At 35.3% G+C, this 13,398-nt stretch overlaps 1 protein-coding gene across 14 annotated transcripts in view; it reads left to right on the top strand.

Moving 5' to 3' along the window:
- The window catches only part of LOC125055911 (cAMP-specific 3',5'-cyclic phosphodiesterase, isoforms N/G), a 343,092-nt gene that overhangs the window by 278,886 nt on the left and 50,808 nt on the right, over positions 1–13,398 (top strand). For all 14 annotated transcript variants that reach the window (XM_047658644.1, XM_047658645.1, XM_047658643.1 and 11 more), the window contains 2 exons: positions 5,653–5,754; positions 10,446–10,510. In XM_047658644.1, coding sequence (XP_047514600.1) covers positions 5,653–5,754; positions 10,446–10,510 — 167 coding nt within the window. The remainder of the gene's footprint in view (positions 1–5,652; positions 5,755–10,445; positions 10,511–13,398) is intronic.

Below are 13,398 nucleotides of genomic sequence, written 5' to 3'. Positions count from 1 at the left end.
TTGACCTAGTCCCATGCTAAGCTGGTGAAGCTTGTGTTATGGGTACTAGGCAACGGATATACATACATATTATAGATAGATATACATATAAATACATATTTAAACACCCAAGACCTAAGAACAACACCAAATGCTCATCACATCGATGTTCGCCTCAGCCGGGGATCGAACCCGGGACCCATGGATTCGCAGTCAGGGGTACTAACAACTAGACCAATGAGTCGTCACTGGCTGTGTTGTGTGATGGTGTGAAAGTGAGGGTGTGTATTTGGGGTGTGCTCATGATGCTGTTCTACGGATATTCTTAATACTCCTTTTAAGCATATTCCGCCATAGCTTAAACAAGTCAAGCCTTAAATAGTGGTCGTTGTATGTTCGAACTGCGCGATACAAAACTGAAACTTCATATGCGATTATAAAAATATAGGATTATAAAAGTAATTTTAAAAGAACATAAGGCGGCTTATCTACTTCAAACCCACTTCTTTAAACCAATTTGCTTTTCTAGTTTTATAGACAGTAAAACTGTCTCATAAAACATTATTAGATTTGCGTCTTCATTTTAAGATCCATACGGAACGAACGCCCAACCGAGTTTAACAATACTGTTAATGTGCGTTGGTAGAAATTTGCCGGTTGAACATTCGTGAAAAGAAATGTGGACTTTTAAAGCTTTTGTTTAAAGTGTATTTTATTTATACGTGGATTGGGTAAAAATGCGCTACACGTATCACGATTTTATTAAAATATTTATTTGATTAATGGTTTACACAATTCAAAATAGGCCTAAATCAGCACTGATTTTCAGTTTTTTACAGTATTTTTTTTATAGAACAGGAGGCAAACCGGCAGAAGGATGATGTTAAGTGTTAGTGCCTATGGACACTCAAAATGCCAGGGGCCTCGCAAGTGCGTTGCCGGCCTTTCATTATATATAATAATAATATACAACATATTTTACAATACACAAAAAAAGTCCTTAAAGCGAACAATATTTCTACCCTAGTAAAAACATAATTTTTCAGATTACTAAATTTACAATTGAACATTTTATCTTTTACTCTCAAGTTATTTTGAATTGAATAAACATTACAAAATATTTGTCATAAGAATTTATTCAAACAAAGGTCCCTTTTATATTAGCAAAAGTATAATATATTTAGGCTTATTGCTCTCATAAATAATTATTACAGTACATGAAAATGTTATTGCTTCTTATTGTATTAGCTTGGGAAACAAAATTTAGGTCCACAGATGTAATCTACATAATACTCTGGACAAGCTCTTTCGTTCTTTATATTCATGAATAAATATTGTATATTTTGCCCATTACTTAAAGACAACTTAGCGGATATTTTATGTTCGCTCAGAGTTTTCCTACTATTGAACTGGTCATAACGGAACTAGCCTAATGATTTTAATGCCTCTGAAAATGAAAATATGCGTCAAGAAAAGACAATGTAATGTTAATGCACCATTTAAAAATAGTATTATATATAAATATACAGAAATCAACTATTTAACATATAAATAAATATCGTACAGCGTACTTGCTCTTACAATATCATATATTATATTAATTAATACATAGGTTTATTTGAACTTACTATTATTTAATTAACATTAGAAAACTGTTTCGACGTTTTACATGCAATGTAACTATCTTAAAAAATCCAAATAAATCGAATTTTGCTGAATTTTTTTTTTAGTTTTATATCAAACAAAACAAACAACAGGATGCCCTTATCGAACGGGAAATACACCAAAACAGATAAACTTAAAACAACGCAACATTAATGATTGTTTAATTCAACTTTATTAATACTAAAAAAAGTGATTGAAATTATTATGAAAATCTCATTGTTTTTTTACGAGCAATTACCATGGATCATGGATAGTAAAAAGTCTAATTAAGATACCGCTATTAATGTCTTCGCTGTTTCATTATGAAGACGCCTTACGAGATCAGAGGGTGACAATGTAAAAAGACGAAATGATGGTTAGTTTCGTTTCGTTGTGATTGGTTAAAATAAATGTTTAACTCCTATCATGTGGAACATTCTGCTCCTCAGCATAATGCTAAGCCAATTACAGCCACAGCACACACTCATTACACACTTGAAACAAACCGAATGGGAAAAGGGATTTTTTTTAATAATAATTTTTATTTATTTTTAATATATTTTTAAATATGTCTATGTCTATCACAATACTCGACCCGATCTATCTTTCCATTGGCCAATCACCCTCCGGATATTTTTCCGATTATTCGAGCTGCCGCTGGTGAAGTCTAATATTATATTTATTCAATTATTATTTTGTGCAGCAATGTTCAGTGAGTCAATTGATTTGCAGATAGCTAACAAGTGATTCTGCGAGCTTTACGCTTCGAACGAAAACAATTTAAGTCGTTATTTATAGGTTTAACTCAGACGAGAAATCATAGGGTTCGTAATATCATTAATTGCCTACTAAACTATCGTTTTTAAAGTAAATATGTGATGCAAGCATCGTGAATAAGCATTCACTTTTAAAATTAATATTACTTTTCAATTGCTTCCTTATATTACATTAGTTTTATCGTCAAACTCATGCAACAGCTAATTAACATATAAATAAATATCGTAGATAAAGACTTGCACTTACAATATTATACGTGGGTAACACTGAATATGTTTAGAACTGGCCAGTTATAAACATGAAAACTTTTTTAATTTCAATTATAGAACTCTTTGGTAACTTAATGCATTCATTTGTCATTTGATTTTGTGAATTGGCGGCAAATCTAAAACTGCGGTGATTCGTTTACGACTATGTATATATGTTGAATGTCTTAATTGATATATGTATGTACTTAATTGTAGATTGATACACGTGAAATGCCCCTTCGCGAGCCTCTGCATTGCAACATCGTAGCTTTCGTAACCCCATCTACGATAAATTCTACGAATTAAATAAAGAAATGTAAAACTTCGCTTGGTAACGTTTTTATCGTTGAAATACTTATCAGTGCTAATAAGGAAGCAATCGCTTGATTTTATATTTGTTTCTTATAAATATTTTATAGATATCGTGTTTAATCCCCAGTTATGATATATGTTCTTACTGATTACAACGGGTAAACGTTTCTTATTAAAATTCATGTTTTTGCAAAATGTTTGCTTGGTAACATGGTGTTGTTTAGTTTATTTTAAATAATCTGTTGCCTATCTTTAGCATGACTTATGTATGAATGTTTTGTCATGATTAGTTTTAAACCAATTTATTATAAACATACAACATTCAAAAGCGTTAGATTATATATACTACGTTTTTATTATGCACACGTAAGCAGGCAATTGCGAATAATAATTAGAATACAATATTGTAAAAATATAATGGTACGCTGGAAAAACTGCGTCTCTATAATATGTAATATAAAGTTTCATACAAAATACCCTAAAATTAAATATTACGCAATATTACCATTTAGAATGCATATATTCATAAATTTAAGCTTCTAGTTAACCATTAATGGAAGGCCAAAGATGTAAATTGGCTTCGTACTGTCAAACTTTGATCGTGAACTAATTAGGAAGTTGATAGATGTATATTGTATATGTATGTTTCAATCAATACGTGCTCGGAGATTGTGGATAAGATTTCAATATAATAATAGATTTGAGTTCTATCTGATTGCCTAATCGTTATTTATTGCTTGTGAACAATTATTTGCCAATGCGACGCTTTTTTGCTCATCTTAATTTATATAAATTACACGTCACGTTGTTTGTCCGCTATGGACTCCTGAACCGATTTCAAATTGTCACACCGTTTGCAGTTTGATCTTATTTAAAAGATAGGATAGCTTACATCTTAATTTATACCCGCAATATTATTTTATGGCAAATTATTTGTTTATAATTTGACAGTCACAATTCTAACAGATGGCGCTGTGTTGAAAGTACCAGCGTTTCACGTAAGCTACAATTTAATGGCGTAACCACCAAAAAAGCATGGTGGTCCCTGTGACTGGTGTTCTCCTACCGTTTCCCTTGAATAGTTTACTACTATGTAATATAACAAAAACCTTAGCCACAGCAACGCTTGGCCGAGTCTGCTAGTATATATAATAAAAGAAAAAATAAACTAACATATTAGTTGATTAATGAATTCACCCAACTTCAACTTGAAAGGTGAAACTTTTTGATGAAATTTGTTTTGTTTTTTTAAGTTGGGATATATCTTCTAGACAGGACTTATATATTGTATGTATTTGTTAACAAACACATAATGCTTGGAAATCTAAAGAGACCATCACACTCAAATACAACCTTTTTCGATGTCGGTCAACTGAGGTATTATTACACACACACACACATACAACTCTATTTATTTGTTGCCTTCTCATATATGTACTTTTTTGTTTATGGTAGGGGAGCCCAAGAGGGGATTTCGGGATTTACTAAAGCGCGGCAGATTAATATATAGGGGGATACCTTGTACCCGGTTAAGTACCTCCACAAAATATGAGGCCCATATATAAGGCCGCCCGTGAAGGAGACAGGATCAGATTAGTAAAAAAAAATTGACCATCAGAAATTCCCGCTCAAATAGCTCAAATATCAATTTTAAGCGCCCAGGAATGGAAGTAGCGGGAAGTTGCAGGAATGGCCCTTTCGGTGAATCGTTTTTCTAAATTTTTTTTGTCAGATCAGGCGAATCCCTCTAGATAATCGTCAGATTATGAGACAGTACGTTTAGAACATAAAGATGAACCACATATATCTTAATCTGACGCGCTTGAGTATTTCAAAATTGCGATTTTTTTTTTGCATATTATGAAAATCGCCGTGGGTTTGCGTCCCATCGAAATCGTCAGATTAGTGAATGAGAGCTTTTTTTTGGTGCACTTAACACTCCCTTAGAAAATCTGACGCGCTCGATAAATTTTATTTTTTTTTCATTTTCAACCCTTAAATACAACCACCCGCATCATGCAAACGATCAGATTAACATACGTACATTATTAAAAATACGTAGGGCATAGATGCTATCAATATCTGACGCGCTCGAGGATGTCCATGCAACAGTTTTTTTTTACATATTTAACTATCTATAGCCGCTTTCCCCACCGATGAAAAGGAATTTATCATATAACATTTTTTTCTTCTTTTTATCTAAGCTTTGCATCCCAATAGGTCTCTACGACGCTCGAGTAAATCCCCATTTAGCATCGTGGGCTCCCCTACCATTATGACTCAGTATGACTTTGCTGTGGAATGGAAGCCTGGTTATCCATATCACAGGTTCTTAACTAGCTTTGAAACTAGTCTCCCAATACCCTCTTAATTGTTATCGTACTGTTTGTTTCAAATGTTATATGGGAGAAATAAAGAATTATTATTATTAGACGTTTTGCAAGGCAGTTTTTGCCGCGCACCACCACTTTCTGGAACCAGCTGCCCACTGAAATATTTCCGAACCAATTCGACTTAGGGTTCTTTCAGAAAATAGCGTACCAATTCTTAAAAAAGCCCTCGGGATTTGAGTGTCCATGGGCGGCGGTATCACTTAACCTCCCTCCTGCCCGTTTGCCCCTTGTTCTATAAAAAAAAAACTATAAATGAGTGTTTTATATCCATAAATAATTTGCCATATTTTTGTTCACAGCCATGGAGAAGACTTGATAGTGACGCCTTTCGCTCAGGTCCTAGCCAGCCTGCGAAGTGTACGCAACAACTTTTTATGCCTCACCAATGTGCCAGCTTCTAAGTAAGTACTCGATATCGTGTAAATGGTTTTTTAAATTAGGGGATATTATAAAGGAATATGTATTAGTATGTAAAGAATTAAAATTTCATCATTTTTGCTGACTATATTTTTTATTGTAATTGTTATAATTGTTGTAGGTATACATAATTTTAATTAGCTCAAAACTTAGCGATTTAAAAGAATGGCGCAAAGTTGCCAGTTGCCAGCGAACTAGTAGTAAATGTAAATGTACAATTACTTTAACTTCTTTTTTGACGTTCATAAGTGTACTTGTTTTCCTATATGAATAAAGTTTTTTTTTGAGTTGACCTGTGTTAATTAGAAATAAATAAGTTCTTCCGTTTAATTTTTTTGTTTCTTTTATTCATAAGTAATAAAATATTTTTATAACAACGTATTGGTCAGCATAAAATTACAATAATAATATTTTTTTCAATAACTTTATCCAACGTAAATAAATAAAATGAAATTAGGTTGTAATACGTTTAGTTTCCTCAATACAGGATTTCCTTCATACTGATACATGAAAGCTTTTCGAATAGAAAAACCTTTCCGCTTTTACAATAAGATTTTCATCAAATCAGTCGAAGTGGCCTCTTTTACGGTTCGATCTATAAATTACATAGACAAAGAACATTCGATGTTTACTGATTGCGACTGAAAAAAAGAGGAGCTTCTTAATATAAATAACCTTTGCAATTTCTTAACAAAGCTCCTCCAGGGTCTCGTTTATAAGGAAGTTTATTTAATTCAGTTTAAGCTCACTTGACAGTCACGGTGAACTTTTGCTTCTAAGATAAACTTAAAAAAGTTACTGCGCCTTAATTTCGGTGATGCTCCCTTTAGAGGCTTGAGTAAAAGCCTTATTTAAGTACTAGTTGCCTTCGCGAACTTCATATCTCCTTAATATGATTTTACTTAGCCTACCTGTTTAGTACATCGAACATTTTGCTTTGCTACCCCAGAGACTGTTCGGTTTTCCGGAATGAAAACTTTTTAGGTTGTTCTGTGAATTCTGTCTATATAAACCTCTGTGGTTCATGTCATAAGTTTTTAAATAACTAATAAAAAATAGGGTATTTTTGTATGATGTATCATAAAAAATTGTTTAAAACATATAAGCTTGGGGGTGGACCACCCTTATCACTTAGGGGTTTGAAAGATAGTAGCCGATTCTTAACCTTACTGAATATGCATAAAAAATTTCATAAGAATCGCTCGAGCCGTTTCGGAGGAGTATGGTAACGAACATTGTGACACGAGAATTTTATATTTAAGTATAACTGTATATTCAGATTTGTAGTCAGAGCACATTGCCAGATTTGGCGAGAGATTGGCCCAACTCCCTTCAGGGACTCGAGCCTTCTGGTCTCTCGCCAAAGCTGTCCAGGGGAATTTTTGTCAGCCCTCCATTCCGCCACTGCACAGGGAGGATGACTCTCTGGCCCACACTGCGAAGGAGAAGGCCGACCTTTTGGGCTGTCTCTTCGCGTCCAACTCGACTTTGGATGACCGAGGGAGATCACCACCGACCATTTCGCGGTGTGATTCCTCGATGCCGGAAATCACATTCCGGCAACGTGCTGTCCGCAAAGCACTATCTTCCTTGGACATTCATAACGGTCTTAACGCGCCTTTTCCGGTACCTGTACTCGCTCGGCACTGTCCCGAAGTGCTGGAAGACCGCTTCGATACATCCGATCCCAAAAAAAGGCGATCGCTCTGATCCGTCCAACTATCGCCCAATAGCTATAACCTCCTTGTTCTCCAAAATAATGGAAACCATTATTAATTGCCAGCTCTTGAGTTATCTAGAAGGTCACCAGTTGATTAGCGATTCTCAGTACGGCTTTCGTCGTGGTCGCTCAGCTGGTGACCTCCTTGTATACCTTACCCATAGGTGGGCGGAAGCAATTGAGTCCAAGGGGGAGGCGTTGGCGGTAAGTTTGGACATAGCGAAAGCCTTCGATCGGGTGTGGCACAGAGCACTGCTCTCGAAGCTTCCAGCCTATGGGCTTCCCGAGAAATTATGCGATTGGATCTCCAGCTTTCTGGCCGATCGGAGCATCAAGGTCGTCATCGACGGAGCATGTTCCGACCTTAAACCCGTGAACGCTGGGGTCCCACAAGGCTGTGTTCTATCCCCGACCCTATTTCTTCTGCATATCAATGATATGTTGCAACTTAGCAACATTCACTGCTATGCGGATGACAGCACTGGGGATATTCTTTACACTGGCCGGGCAGGTATTTCTCGGGCAGTTGTTGATGAGTACCGGAACAAACTTGTGTCTGAAGTCGAAACTCTACTACGTGGAGTCTCAGACTGGGGCAGACAAAACCTAGTCCAATTTAACCCCAAGAAGACACAAGTTTGCGCGTTTTCCGCTAAAAAAACACCCTTTGTCGCTACTCCTCTTTTCGAAAACACTCTTCTTAAAGCCACAGCCAGCATTGGAATACTTGGCGTTGACATATCGAACGACGTTCAGTTTCGCGGTCACTTGGAGGGAAAGGCTAATTAGCCTCCAAAAAGCTTGGTGTGCTCAGCAAGGCGAGGCGGTACTTCACTCCGGGCCACCGCATGCAACTATATAAAGCGCAAATTCGGCCCCACATGGAGTACTGCTCTCACCTCTGGGCGGGGGCTCCCTAGTACCAGCTCCTTCCACTTGACCGTATACAACGCAGAGCGGTTCGAATTGTCGACGACCAATCCCTCTCCGAGCGGCTTGATCCTTTGGCGTTGCGTAGAGATGTGGGGTCACTCTGCATCTTCTACCGCATTTACCATGGAGAGTGTTCAGAGGAGTTGTTCGGATTAATACCTGCAGCTGAATTTCATCATCGGACGTCGAGACAGAATACGAAATTCCACCCGTACCACCTCGACGTCCGCCGTTCCACAACTGAGCGTTTTTCAAGGCAGTTTTTGCCGCGCACAACCACTATGTGGAACCAGCTGCCCACTGAAGTATTTCCGAACCAATTCGACTTAGGGTCCTTCAAGAAAAGAGCGTACCTATTCTTAAAAGGCCGGCAACACACTCGCGAGCCCTCTGGCATTGAGAGTGTCCATGGGCGGCGGTATCACTTAACATCAGGTGAGCCTCCTGCCCGTTTGCCCCCCGTTCTATAAAAAAAAAAAAAAATATTATAAATTTATAAATCCAAATGAGTGTATTTGGTTTCCTTTAGTGCGTACGCAAAGACAAATTAAGCGTAAATTCGTTAGTAAATATTAATTAAACGGTCCACTGCTTACAAACGTAAGTGCCGACCCAATTACATAGTATAAATGACATTTGAAGATTATATTGCCCTTTCCTTAGGCTACGTCTGCACAGACAGCTTGGCGCCGATAGGAGCATATTATCTGTTGAAACGGACAAATTATCCCAATAAAGATTGGGATAAATTTTAGAATCATATGATATTAAAATGTTTATAGGAGACATTTTATTTGAATATTTGGGACCTATTGTTTAGATTAAATGTTAGTTTTTCTTATTTCTTAAAATTATTTCTATAAGATTTGATGAAGACCATGATGTATGTTTGCTCCTTACAAACATTCTGTAAACCAAAAAAACTTGTTTTACAAGAGTAACGGGGAGTTTATTGCCAGACTTTCTCGTTAGAGAATTTCTCTAGTATATTGCGAATATGAATAAATGATATTTTGATTTGATTTGAAAGTTATCATTATCGTTTTCTCAGTTTTTAATTATAATAAAGGGGCACTGCACATCTTTGACATTGATTTCATAGCTCAAATTTCTATATAGACAAGTAAATGATTAGTCTTCTGTGCCTATATATACACTTCGTTAATTTTCTGCCCCCTATTGCCTTTACGAACAAGTGTTAATTGCTCGCATGGAAATAAATTCTGTGACCAAACGGGGTTCGGCACTACCTCTAGGTTGAGGGGTTACTGAAGGCGCAATACCTTATGTACTGCCCTTATAAGGGTATAAACCCATCTTAGGTTTAAATAACTATTAAGTTTTGACAACTCAATAAAGATTTTAAGCCTTTGGTAAAACGTATATATAATTTTAATATGTAGGCGACAGAACCTTGATTTATGATACCTTCCGCCAACGCCCACGTGCTTTTGTATAACACAATATGTACATAATTATGTTCATTATTATAATGTTTATGTTTATAAGGAAAACAATGTGTGTTTTTTATGGCTCCTGATTTCTATGATTAGATTTTTTCTGCATTGTAAGAATTAATGAAACAGAAGAGAACTTTGTAAGTTATAAAATGAAAAATAGACTTTATTCGAGAATTAAATTCGATTAAATCCGTGTCATAATGTATACTAGTGGACCCGACAGACGTTGTCCTGCATGATATTTCAAGCAATTAGTAAAGCAAAGTATGAAAGTATCGACTGCAGCGCCATCTGGCGGGCTGATTTGTGAATCTAAACCATTCCCAGATCCCCTTGAACACACACAAAAAGTTTCATCAAAATCGGTCCTGTCGTTTGAGAGAAGTTCAGTGACATACACACTCACAGAAGAATTATATATATTAAGATTAGCACTCGACCTTTTGACGGATTGAAATCTCCAAATTCTTCCAATTGTCTCTCATTTTTCAATTCTTCCATTTGAAGTTACGAAATATAAATATTTTAATAATGTGTTCATGAATTTGTGTTATAATTCCAGGTCTCGGAGATCGTCGGGCGCAGCTACGGCTCCAACTCCTCAGCAAAAAAATTTCAACTCTGGAGGTAAATATCGAGATGAATTTATCCCATAAATAGTATAGTTAATCCATAGACGGTTCGAGCGGCTTGATTTCATTTATTAAATGGAAAGAATTCAAATATTTTGGAAACAAATGTACACACAATATTAGTATGGATACAACACTATAAATATCACATAAACGAATATAAAAATCACATAATCAAAAACTAGGCATAAAAATCTTATCAACTTTGTTGGTAAAATTGCTGTCATGGGTCTGTTTATATATTACCCATCAGGCCATTCCTAAATCCATATCATAGATATATTATATGAAGAAAATTTCTCTCAATTTCGTACTGCTACCAGGTAAATACAAACTACAAATACACACTACATATAAATAAATCAACCTGAAGCCGAAATCGAGTGATAAGCTAGGTCAATGCCAAAAAATTAATAAAAATACTGTATTTTTTTTATTATTGAATTTCAAAAACGTTAAGTCGAACTTTATTGACTATAATGACTCCTTTTCCAGTCTTTGATTATTTAATTGTAATTAATTATTTGCATGCAATCGAAAACTATTTTTTATAATGCCAAAGAAGTATAACTTCTTACGCGCGTACATAAGTACACGCACCCTTTTTTATTTATTTTTCTTATGCAATTACCTGATTTTGCAATCAACAGACATAAACGGTTATGAGTAGGTGTGGTTTACGTTTGTTTTATCGGAATATAGAGGTTTTTTCGTTAAGTAGTTAAAATATACTAATAGTTAAAATATACGCTTATCAATTGCTTAGTAGGCCGGTCTTTGGTCGCCAGTTGGAAGGTTGATGAAGACTAATTCTGAATAGTTGGATCTTATCAAATCAAGCAAGTGTAAGTCACGCAGATGTTTGACAGCAATCAATCAAAGCCAAATTATTTTCATTGTATATTTCCTGTATTTCTCGTACGATTTTGGATTGTCAATCAATCCATTCATTTTACTCGTTTCCAAATGTGACCTCAAGACACGTTCAGATAAATGTCTGAGGATAAATAAGATATATATTTAAGGATGCGAGATTGAATTCCGGTAATCCAACGTGGGTGTCGGGAAATAAAGCCTATTCATAAAATATATAGAATTGTGGGAAATCACTTGATTCTCTGAAAATAGATAGAAAACTATATTGGGTTGGTTTTGAAGTTTTATACACGTGTAACGTTATTTTTAACTCGATAAAAGGTATTGGTCCATTATGTTCCTTGAAAGTATTAATTGCTTTTATCGATTTAGTAAGTTTTTGTCGACGTGTTAATATTCTCTATATAAACTATACTAGACGGGAGCTCCCAGCATTTACGACTAGACTATGCAATACTAGTATAGCCGGGATATGTTGCCAAATATGTTTTGTTTGTCCGATGTTTAGTGTCCCAGCCGTATGGCCGGAACAATCGCTTTGCAATCGAAAATACAGCAATATTTCTCAGCCATATGCTGTCTCGCTTTACGGCATATGTGCGTCCCTTTTTCATGCTAAAAATCGTAGAGAGAGCTAAGCTTGTTACAACAGGCATAGGTTTTCGCTTAGTATCTTTTATTTGTATCATTGTTCCAATCTTGTGAAAAACGTGATCAAAACCACTCTTTGACATTTGTTTTAAAATAATTGTTCGAGTCTTATTTCCAGATTTAAAATATCTAACGTATCATATTGAAATAAGTACGAATCCACATTTTTCTTCATTTTTGTTTGTTGTAACTTTGCTTTTTAAACGCTGCAGCAACGCGTATGAGTTCGTCCGCCATTGTCGCCATAGCCAAGCCTATGTAGAAGACAAAATAATGAGCCATATACTGTTGCTGAAAATTTGCCGAGATATTTAGCTGACTTAAAATGTTTTTTGTATTTCATTATAAGTGTAGCCCCTTATAAATAGTGTTAGCCTTATGACTTGAGCGTGCGATTCTAAACCCTGGACTCATTGGCTTTTCTTTATTTGTGTGCGTTTAACACCCATTCGTATGGTAAAAAAATATATCGCAATAGCCCCATGCTTTTGACGGCGTGCATCAGGCTGATTAGCTACATACCTATAAAAATTAAAAATTCACTAAACTAATAGTAATAAATAAACATATATCGTGTCCAATACCAATACCCTTTGGTCCATTGAAATGTTACAATTTGAGGGCCAAACTGAACATTTGATAGAGGACGCAATTTCATTTATGAGACAAGTAGTGGGGGTTAATACAAGCTTAAATCCAAGTTTGTGGGGTTGGCCGCCGCCATCTTGAAAAAAGGGGTGAAAACACGTTTTTGCCTATATCTCCTAAACTATCCATTGTACAAAAAATTTACGTACGTAACATTTCAATGGACCACTTGGGGTTTATAAGAGCTCATAATATTCTAGTAATTTAAATAATGCAACAGCTAGCCAGAAAAGCTTTGAATACGACACATTTTCAACATTGTATTTATAACTGGGGGCTTAGTCAAGATGCTTTAACAATAGTGTATGTAGAAAGTCTAAAACTGAAATATGAAAATTTGTCGATACGAACTGTAAGTTTCATACAAAATTATTTTTCGACTTTCTACCTGTTAAGGCATCTTGACTAAGCCCAAATATAGCTCTCGACCAAAAAATTCGTAAGTCGCACTTCAATTGCTTTATCTTAGAAATAAAAGACTGTGACACAACTATAGAATATAGATAATAATATATTTTGTAAGAAAATAATATTTTTATTCGTTTTGATAAGTGATAAATTGCACTACGCAGTAATATATCTGAATAATAGTAGTCGACACGATTTTGGATTACTACAATCTGTGGTTGTAATAGATACTGTTATCATAAATCAACTGTAAACAGATATAATCTGTGATAATTGTTTTATCTTAGAATAACAATGTTT

Source organism: Pieris napi, chromosome 14 (assembly GCF_905475465.1).
Source record: "Pieris napi chromosome 14, ilPieNapi1.2, whole genome shotgun sequence".
Taxonomy (NCBI): Eukaryota; Metazoa; Arthropoda; class Insecta; order Lepidoptera; family Pieridae; genus Pieris; species Pieris napi.
Note: the sequence above shows the minus strand (reverse complement) of the source record. Positions and strands in the feature narration are given on the sequence as shown.